Raw genomic sequence first — 9,851 nt, 5'->3', positions numbered from 1 at the left:
TTGCGACGTGTCAGTAACATGACTTCCGGTGGCAGAAAACGTTCACAGCGCGCTATTGTTGTCGTAGGCAACGGAAATGGTGCGGCTGGATTTGCTGTTGGTAAGGGACAAAATGGTATCAGCGCTTTGAAGAAGGTTAGTGAGGGTGCTTACCAGAATATTATTGGTTTTAAAGAGGCAATTATTCGTAGAAGATTAATTATTGGAAAGTTACGCACTTCTCTTGTATTATAGAATACTAGTTATTAATCTTTTGTTATTATTTTATACACTCAGACACATATTGCTTTCTATAAAAGTGCATTACTTCCATATTTTCTCATTGATCGTAAAAGTTCATTCATTACATCACTGTATTTAGGCCAAGAACAAAGCGGCAAAATATTTATATTATGTGAATCGTTGTGAAGACCGCACAAGTATGTTTGATTTCCATCTATTTGTTATGGGTATGGATGGTTGTGCATTGTATAGTGAGGGTTTATGATTGGTTGATGGATGGTTGTGTATTGTATAGTGAGGGTTTATGATTGGTTGATGGATGGTTGTGTATTGTATAGTAAGGATTTATGATTGGTTGATGGATGGTTGTGTATTGTATAGTGAGGGTTTATGATTGGTTGATGGATGGTTGTGTATTGTATAGTGAGGGTTTATGATTGGTTCAATGTACATTGAAGTACCACAATACGTTATTGAAATGATAAATTAAAAAAAGCGATTTATTATTTCTTATAACTCTTGTCTTGTTGATGTAATCGAGAAACCATTAATATTTGGTAGAGACTCGTTAGAATGTATTATCTATCTGCGTATGTATATGTGTGTGATCTCTTTTTATTTCTTTTTTAAGTATTTCATGATTTTGTGAGCAAACATCGCAAGACCATCATACGATTTGAAAAAAAACCTCCAGGTTGGTTTTTCATATGAAGTTTTCTCGTCATTCGTTTGTGTAGAGGTTACATGAGAAGATTTAACAGGATTTTCGTCTTAAACCAGGGTTCGTCGGTGTGTAGCTAAATTTCTACACTTATTAGATTGAAATTCTCCAATTTTTGATGTGTATTGCTCATTTGGTAAATCACAACACAATGCATTGTCAAAAACAATTGATGGAAATTTCTCGTTCATAATCAATTTTTCGCCTTTCACTTGAATAATCATCTTACGGCTTTTGTCGTACTTAGGTTATGGTCTTAGATGTCATCGAATAATCCGTGCCGTCTCGGAGGTTCTCGGTATTGCGGACATGCGCTGTAAGATTACCGGGTCGACAACACCCATCAGCGTTGTTCGTGCTGTCTTTCAAGGATTGTTGAGTCAGGTAAACTGTATGTAAAATCTTCGTTGGTGTAGTGTTTTCGTAAAATGTTTGGAATTTCATTTTTGGCATTTTTTGACTGTAAATTGATAAAATTTGAGTTTCTGCCGTATTATTAGAAGAATAAAAAAACAGTAGATTGAACATAGAATTTATCTTAGCATTTTGAAACATCAACATTTTCGAATATATAAGTTCCATTGTTTTTGTAGGAAACACATCAGCAGCTTGCTGAACGCAAAGGTCTGCATGTGGTTGAGTTCCGACCGGAGAAAAGTATGCGACCGGTGATAGTTGCATCTCCGAGCCCGCATGCTGCCAAGGAAGCGGCCAAAAATGGGACGTCAGAGGACAGAGACTACGATTTTGATGAAATTTTTGACCCATATAAAGGCGCCCATCGACCCAGGAAAGTGAAAATATGATTTTTAAAAGCTTAGTTTTGATATAGTTTATGATTATGTTTAGAAGAGGAAGAGACTGTATGTTCTACATTCATTGCTTTACCGACTACTACTGTTTTTAAAAATGCTCACATCTCTTTAGTTCTGAACTCTGGATTAAGTCATGGATGGTGGAATAAATATTTTGTATCCATCTTAAAAATATGTGTAAAAAATGAAGAATAAAGATTTCCTATGACAAAAGTAAAAGGAGATCAATACATTGATTTCTTATGTACCATCCTTACTACGACATAAGTATAAAGAGATCAAGTACATCGATTTCTTATGTACCATTGTCACTATGACATAATTATAAAGAAATCAAGTACATAGACTTCTCAGCGTTTTCAAATTCCTCCTGTTATTTGAAACGATAAGCCATTCCTGTTCCCATTTAATCCTTTATGATTAAAGTACTCCCTACGGAAAAAAATTGCGTGCAGTTTAATGGGAATAGATTTCAAAACGAATTTTGATTATGTTTTAAATTTCAATCTCCTGCTGAGAAATCCATCTGCACTATCAGAGAGTGGACTGTGACGCAGGCTAAAAATTTATTGTGACGTGACACAGTCGGGTATATCTTTCCTCTGAAGTGTCCACTATTTTCGTTTTTCATGAGTAGATTTCGATGGCGTTTTTAAAACTGTTTTCTTGTGCTTTGGTTTTGTTGTGCGCAACATTTTTGCCGTTTGCGTCGAGTCATTTTCGCTTCCGCCGTGTGTTTGGAGGTACGTGATTATTGATTGTTGTTTGAGTTTGTGAATCAATGCCAACTTAGATTTTAGTTTTAGAATGTTGTGATCGTTGTTTTACTCTGGATTTTTTCAAAGCCCGTGAAGATAACATGAGCTATTTACGTAACTGCGTAAGAGCTCTATTGTTAGCGCGTATTTATTAAAAAATAAACATGTATCAATATTTCAGAGATGCCATCTTTAGTACAAGTTACGATGTGCGTATTGTTCACATTATACTTTTGGTTTCATTTGATAAAATATAGATATACTTATATTGGGTTTATTGCATGAAATCATCAAAAGGTTTTTTCCTTGCAATGGGGTGCCAACCTTGCCATTATTTCACTTTTACAGTTAAGTGCAACTATTTAGTTAATGAGTTATATTTTAACTTTACATATTTTACGGTTAAATGCAACTATTTAGTTAATGAGTTACATTTTAACTTTACATATTTTAATTTTCGCGTGAGCACATGATGATGCAGCGTATATAACTCAGTTCATTCCCTTTTTTTCATCAAATCCCAAAGCTGGATTCATTTTCTCTTTTAAGGTAGAAGAGGATTTCCTGGTCCACGTGGTATGACTGGACCTAGGGGGCCTCGAGGACCTCCTGGTTATTCCGGTCCACCGGGAATGAAAGGCGAACCAGGTAAGCTTTGATGAAAATATACGAACATGTTGAACTGCCATTACGGTATTTGAAATGTTGACGTGAATAAATATCTACAGATCGTTTGAAATGTAATTGGCTGCGTTCCAATTTTCAGTTTTAAAGGTTTTCAGCAATATGTAGTATTACTACCCAGCTCGTAAACACGAACAATGTGCTTCGTACATCACATTGATCGTGTTTTTATTTTCATGATCTTCATAGTTTTTCACTATTTTCTTCTTGTACATTTATAACATAGGAACACCAAATGGACCTCCAGGACCTCGAGGAGAAAAGGGTGACATGGGTTCTCCAGGATTCGATGGATTGCCTGGTGCGAAAGGAGATGCCGGGATGAAAGGTGACGACGGTAAGAAGGGGATACCTGGAGTTCAGGGTCCACCAGGACCGAAAGGAGAGTCGGGTAATATAAACTTGTTGTTTTCTGTAAATCTTCTCGTGTGGCAATTTCAACTAACGGAAACATTCTCGAAACCACTTCGAAACAATAGCGTTATCTGTTTTAATTTTTCAGGATTATTGCAAAAGTTGAAATGCTCTTTTTCCCAGACTCTTGGAGCCGAACACGCATGCCCAGACGTAAAGCACGTAGCGACGAGTTGCTCGTGCTACCCATCATGCACTTCCTGGTATCTTATGGATTTTCGCACTTGCCGTTGTGAATGCAACGTAAATGCCACTATAGCTCAAAACAAGTATTTCAAGACAGGCGCCATTTGTTGTAAATTGGAATCCTTGCTTTCCACTTTGTAAAATGAAAATTTTCTTTTAGAAATCAACAATGTTCTATGTAATAGATGAGATCACATTGTGTTTACAAAATATTTTATGGCAAATTAAAGCTTTCAATGTTTGATGAAACAGGCTTGCAAAATGGGCTTTTTTTTCTTGGCGTAGTTGTTCAAAATAGAACCTAAGACAATCATTATACTCAACTCCTCTTTTTCAAGTTTTATTACAAACACATCATTCAGCAGGTTTAATTTGCATCTCTAAATTATCTTGATGTTCCCTTCTTTACTTTGGTTTCAATAAACAATACATGCTTGTTCACTAGAAAATGTAGAGATAAAATCCAATGAAGTAAATAAAAGAAAATGAATACTTGTGATCAATTTGATATGTAACATTAGCAAGTAGCAAGCAATCATGTACCGATTGGATCATGTTTCATTAGCATCAGCTTATCTGGCCTTGTTCTGTTTCTTCTCATGGTGTAAAAATATCCAGTTCCCGCTGCACTCACCAAACGCACCAAAATGCTTCTTCATAAAAAAGCAAACAAAATAAACATTGCATTTGCCATATTGCCTTTAAACGACAATGAACCATAGCAATGTGCACTGGATTATGTAATGTTCAATTTATAAGTACTTACTTGCCTTTGCCTTTAGCCACTAAACAAAAAGTCGATTATATTTTTTATTAGTTATAACTGCCATGAAAAGTTGACATAATAAAGACAGCTGCATTTATAATTTTGTAAAACTACACTTACTAATGGCACAGACAGATGAAATATTCGATGTTTGTTTGATGTTTTATAATTTAGTTGCCCACGAAATCTCGTAAATATTACATTTTTCTATATAAGAAATACTTGGGAAACATGCACTTAACTTTTTTAGCTCATCCTCCATATTGGACTAGTGTGCCGCAAAGAGCTGTGGGATATTGCGTATTTTTGCCATGATTATTGCCGGGAAATTTAAATTTAAAAATTCAAAATAGTAAACATGGCGACAGAAGATGCAAGGTGCCATTAAGTTTTACAGTTATTTTGCTTTTTCACAAAGGTTTTTATATACTGTTTGAAAAAATTTTATACTTGAAGCAAAACTTCCGTATTTTTAAAGGCTTGTCACGATGATACAGAGGCTGGCAAGCGATATAATATCGGAACTCCGATCAGATGTAGCATTGACTAGTCTTGCACAATGTGTGGAGGAACTGGTTTTGAACTCAATTGACGCCAATGCCAACAGCATCACTGTCGACTTGAGTTTATCAAAGATTTATGTGGAGATTTCTGACAATGGACATGGATTGCTTCGAGAGGATTTAGATCGCATAGCTCAAAGATATTTTACAAGCAAATGCCACGACGTGAACGATTTATCAAATTCCTTATCATATGGTTACCGGGGTGAAGCACTTGCTAGTTTAGTTGAAATTTCGGAGCAGGTCGAGATAACAAGTAGACGCAGAGAATCGAATCGTACTTATTGCAAACTATTCAAAAAGGGTCGAAGCATTGGCATTCACGAAAGCCCCACTATTCGGTCGAGACATGGGACAACTATCAAGGCAAGCGATATATTCTACACGCGACCTGTTAGACAAAAACGTATCTCCGGTAAGGTAGAATTGGAGCACATAAGAAGACATATCTTAGCCATCGCGTTGATAAGTCCCAGGGTATCTTTTCATCTTCGCAATCGGGAGAGTGACACCACTATCTTACAAACAGGTGCTAGTGCATCTGCGATCTCCGTTATAGCCCAAGTTCTTGGTCCCGAAATAGCGACGTCATTCCAACCAATTCATCATACTTTAGGAAAATTTACCGTCACTGGTTTTGTAAGTATGAAGGGCTTTCCTAACCGTAATTTTCAGTTTGTCTACCTAAACAGAAGACTGTTGTTGAAAACGCGTTTGCACAAAGTCGCCAAACACATGTTATCAAGACTGCACGAATCAAGTGCACGGTTAGATTCTGCGTCTGAGACCTGTGGGCGATACGCGGGATTTGTGATTGATCTCAAATGTCCCACTAAATCCTACGATGTCGCGTTTGATCCGAGAAAAACATTTGTTGAATTTCAAAATTGGGATGAACCAATCACATGTTTAGAGGCCTCCTTGAGGAAATTTCTTACGAAGGAAGGTGTTCCTGCTGAGAATCTACCCTTATCTTTAGCGCAATGTGATTCGGAAATCTCTTCCGAAAGAAGACGGCTTTCGTTGTATAAACGATCCATAAAAGCTTGTGATATGAAGCGAAGCCTTCATTCCTCCACGGCAAAGCGAAGGTGTGAAACGGCACAAAAGACCAGCAGTTTGGTAGTTTCCTATAATTCAAGTATGGACAGTGGAGACACGCGCAATTTTTTTACTTCTTCTTTACATAACCTCATTGACTTAAAAACACTGAAAACTTCGCCGAGCAATGCTTCCAGCAAGTTTCCTCGTGATTTGTCAGTCGAATCTTTAACTGATGAAAATTGCTCAAGGTCACGGACACATAATGAAGTTACATTACGAGAATCTATTCTGAGAAAGTTAAAAAAATATGGGGAACATCCAACTGCTGTCAAACGAAGTTCCTCTGTTTTGGAGAGGTCGCCTGAGTTTAGTTCTACGCCTTGTTATCTTCGAAAGAATGAAGAAATGCGGAAAGATCTTACGGAAATATCAATAAACAATGAGAAAGATAAGAGACGACTGGGATATAGAAAACAGCCTCGTCAACTTTGCGATTCAAGTGAAGCACACTCGCCTGATTATATCGATGAAAGACACGATTCAGATTGCTGCCATTTGGTTGAACCTACCCGACAAAACGTGAAGAATTTGGCAATGAAAGGTTGTAAAAATGTAAAAGAAAATACCGAAATGAAAGACATTTGTTTCATTCATAGTGAAGCAGAGGGCCTTTTCCCAGTTCCCGAAGTGGCCAGTTGTCCGAAAAGAGATTTCGACAAGAAACAAGTGGAAGGAGATGGGGAAGTTTTCACTACTGAAACGACATGCAAACAAAAGGAAGCATCTTGTGGAAGTGAAGTGGTTGAATCTTTTGGAGACTTGAATGAAAATGTTGATATGTACTTTGGCTCGGGTGCTCCAACAGCGGCCCTTGACACTGACATGACAGAGAATGAATCTGATTGGATGTTACAGCCCAGTCCTCACAGTGGCCAGCGGTTATACGTCAACTTGCGCACAGGTAATACAAAGTTTGACTCGGGCACTCCATCCCTTGAGGCAGAAAGAACAGTTCACCCTGTCAAAATGGTGTCATGCGTCACAAAAGATAACAAACAGGGGGGTAATATTTGTCCGTTTCGCGAATTCCCTCCTCATCTGACGCGTGATTTCACAAATGGATTGCCTAGAAATAATGTAAAATCAAAAGTTGTTGTAAGCGAGCAGTCCAGTCATGTTGCTGTGATGTGGGATCAGTGGGTAAATCCTGTTTTCGAAAGAAACGAAACGGTAAGCAGGAACAACATGAGTAATGGTGTTTTTGAACAACTGTTTTTCTGCATTAAAAATATGAAATTACAAGAAATTCTTCTTTTTGTTTTACTATTGACGTGTTTGGAATTCAACTGTTATTAAATCGTTGATTTCAATATTCTAGCATGTTGCTGACGTTAGTTTCACTCAGACCAGCAAGACCACGTTGTTACCACGTGGTTCCTCTCGTCCATTTAAGTTCACTAAGGACTGTTTCGATCGACTGAAGGTAACTGACTGAAGATGTAGAAATGTCTCCTTTTCCATCAAGTGTGACATGCCGACGCATATTTTCTTTGTATTCAGGTAATAAGACAAGTCAACGACAGATTTATCATGTGCTATTTCAAAGGTATGTTTTTTTGGGAACTTAGTTTTGAAGTCCACCAATTGATGTTTGAGAGCGAAACAATGGTTGGTGATATTTAGAAATTGTTAAAGACCTGTATCTTTATTGCTCATATTCTCCTGGTACTGCAGGTATTTTTCCCGCAGTACAAATCTTCCTTATGGTATTTTTCCCGTAGTGCAAATCTTCTTTATTCTTCATACCTCTTATAGAATGTGTAGAATTTTTTTTTGTTCATATTTGCACGACGAACAACAGCGAGTTGATCATTTTTCCATTTTTATTCAGGTGTTGAGGACTGTTTTCTTATTGCCGTCGATCAACATGCAGCAGACGAACGTGTTCGATTGGAACGTTTCTCAAAAGGTGAATTCTGCTGACATAGATATATAGAAAAAATCGGGCCTGCCTGATGTATTGAAATATGACATATGATGTACCGAAATTATGTTATTATCATCACTAGAAGGTACTTTATGTTCCTCTTTCTCAGTGGCGCAGGGATAATAGCATAATTTTGATGGGATGTATTTTTCTTGTTATTTTTACAATGAAGAGTATAATCTTAAAAATTGTAGGGTATGTGCAGCAAATGTCCCAAATCTTTTGCTACAGCTGTTTCTTTTCTATAATCTCTTAACAGGATGCTGTTTGTTTGGTTCCCGCAAGGCACTTTTATTCCATCATGATATAGTCATGACCAAGGAACTAACATGAAGCATGATCATATTTTTAGATGTGTTCAAACATATTTCATCGACCAGAGTTGAGTTAATGTCCACGCGTTTGTCTGTACCATGTGTTCTCTCCATGTCGTCACATGACATTCATATGATGTTGACCCTCCGAGATAGGTTACGCCAATTGGGCGTGGTGTTCGAAGACCCAAGACTGCAATCCAGTGACTTACAAAGCTCAGTAGTTATTAGGAATGTTCCTTCTGTATTTTCAGTCAGCAATGATTCAGAGGGAAGGGAAAAACTGCGATCCGAAATGAAGAATTTTATCGAGGTGAGATTTTGACCGTTTATATGTGAAAGTAGATTTTTAGTCAATCAAGATTTTTTTTAATCCTATTAGTATGTTTCCAACGAGTTATTTTTGCTAGAACTTTTTAGTGTGAAACTGCTAAATACATTAGAAAAAGATTTCGAGATGAAAGTCTCATAATTAAAAATCATATTCTTTCGGCTTGGAATTGCCATCAAAGTTATTCTTTCATCATGTTTATACTTGAATTTTTAAGACTTTGAATCGAGTGTTATATGTTTTCAGGATCTGGTCAAGGAACAGATAGAGGTATGTCGGTAAACAGTTATAAACGTTTCAGTGCGCAATTGTTTGGAGTGCCAGCTTATTTAATACTCCCGTGAATATTATGATCTTGATGTTATACTAACATGGGCGAATTGGTTTTAAAAAATTTAGAAAATGCTCTTGTCCAAGGGCGATTCTTCAGTTTCTTCTCTTCCAAAAGCGATCACAAAAATTCTGCACTCTAAAGCTTGTCACGGTAAGTGTCATGTGAATTCGAAACTTGCCAGACATTTTCTTTATGCTAACAAGTTTGTTTTTGACGAATCAACTTCCTCATTTTCATGGCAAACTTGTTTTCGTTCGACGTTCGTTCGAAGTTGATTTTCTCGTATTCATAGCTAACACGTTTTCCTATCACAAATCTAATTAGTAATAACAATGGCTAACCAATTTTTGTTTAGGCCACTATCAGAACTAAATTTCTTGGTTGAAAAGCTGTCATAGTCTTTTCTAAAAAAGGCTTCTATCACGAAGATCTTAGCAAACTCTCCCCTTATACTACAAAAGTAAATTGATGAAAAAATATTCAGGCATCTTCTCACTCTGAGCATCGTTTCACACAATCTGACGAAAATCAACCTAATTTCCTATTCTTTCTCACCGCAGGTGCAATTCGCTTTGGTGATCATCTTTCCACAAAAGAATGCGTAAATCTTGTAGCGTTGCTCTCTAAATGCGATTTGCCATTTCAATGTGCCCACGGAAGGCAAGTGAAGTACAAACAAAGACCGTAAAATCAAATGATTTTTCTCACCGTC

The 9,851-nt window shown here is 37.0% G+C and overlaps 3 protein-coding genes across 3 annotated transcripts; all 3 read left to right on the top strand.

The window, feature by feature from the left end:
• Positions 1–18: 18 nt before the first annotated feature.
• LOC124441708 (28S ribosomal protein S5, mitochondrial-like) lies at positions 19–1,749 on the top strand. Its single transcript, XM_046992176.1, has 5 exons — positions 19–135; positions 362–419; positions 854–916; positions 1,191–1,327; positions 1,537–1,749. The coding sequence occupies exons 1-5, from the start codon at positions 19–21 to the stop codon at positions 1,747–1,749; spliced, it is 588 nt and encodes a 195-aa protein (XP_046848132.1).
• Positions 1,750–2,315: 566 nt separating this feature from the next.
• On the top strand, positions 2,316–4,062 carry LOC124442844 (collagen alpha-1(I) chain-like). Its single transcript, XM_046993344.1, has 4 exons — positions 2,316–2,501; positions 3,066–3,164; positions 3,427–3,591; positions 3,703–4,062. Exons 1-4 carry the CDS (start codon positions 2,402–2,404, stop codon positions 3,939–3,941), a joined length of 603 nt encoding a protein of 200 aa, XP_046849300.1. The 5' UTR covers positions 2,316–2,401; the 3' UTR covers positions 3,942–4,062.
• Positions 4,063–4,939: 877 nt separating this feature from the next.
• Positions 4,940–9,827, top strand: LOC124441707 (DNA mismatch repair protein Mlh3-like). The gene is made up of 8 exons (XM_046992175.1): positions 4,940–7,403; positions 7,552–7,656; positions 7,734–7,779; positions 8,065–8,142; positions 8,729–8,787; positions 9,052–9,075; positions 9,205–9,289; positions 9,700–9,827. The coding sequence occupies exons 1-8, from the start codon at positions 5,055–5,057 to the stop codon at positions 9,825–9,827; spliced, it is 2,874 nt and encodes a 957-aa protein (XP_046848131.1). The 5' UTR covers positions 4,940–5,054.
• The last annotated feature ends 24 nt before the right edge of the window (positions 9,828–9,851 follow it).

This window comes from Xenia sp. Carnegie-2017, unplaced genomic scaffold (assembly GCF_021976095.1).
Source record: "Xenia sp. Carnegie-2017 unplaced genomic scaffold, XeniaSp_v1 HiC_scaffold_20, whole genome shotgun sequence".
Lineage (NCBI taxonomy): Eukaryota > Metazoa > Cnidaria > Anthozoa > Malacalcyonacea > Xeniidae > Xenia > Xenia sp. Carnegie-2017.
Note: the sequence above shows the minus strand (reverse complement) of the source record. Positions and strands in the feature narration are given on the sequence as shown.

Coding starts and splice junctions, on each gene's coding strand:
- LOC124441708 (XM_046992176.1), top strand. CDS start 19: ATGACTTCCGGTGGCAGAAAACGTTCACAGCGCGCTATTGTTGTCGTA. Junction 136..361: donor GTATCAGCGCTTTGAAGAAG/GTTAGTGAGGGT, acceptor CACTGTATTTAG/GCCAAGAACAAAGCGGCAAA. Junction 420..853: donor TCGTTGTGAAGACCGCACAA/GTATGTTTGATT, acceptor TTCTTTTTTAAG/TATTTCATGATTTTGTGAGC.
- LOC124442844 (XM_046993344.1), top strand. CDS start 2,402: ATGGCGTTTTTAAAACTGTTTTCTTGTGCTTTGGTTTTGTTGTGCGCA. Junction 3,165..3,426: donor GGGAATGAAAGGCGAACCAG/GTAAGCTTTGAT, acceptor TTTATAACATAG/GAACACCAAATGGACCTCCA. Junction 3,592..3,702: donor AGGACCGAAAGGAGAGTCGG/GTAATATAAACT, acceptor TTAATTTTTCAG/GATTATTGCAAAAGTTGAAA.
- LOC124441707 (XM_046992175.1), top strand. CDS start 5,055: ATGATACAGAGGCTGGCAAGCGATATAATATCGGAACTCCGATCAGAT. Junction 8,143..8,728: donor ATTGGAACGTTTCTCAAAAG/GTGAATTCTGCT, acceptor CTGTATTTTCAG/TCAGCAATGATTCAGAGGGA. Junction 8,788..9,051: donor AAATGAAGAATTTTATCGAG/GTGAGATTTTGA, acceptor ATATGTTTTCAG/GATCTGGTCAAGGAACAGAT.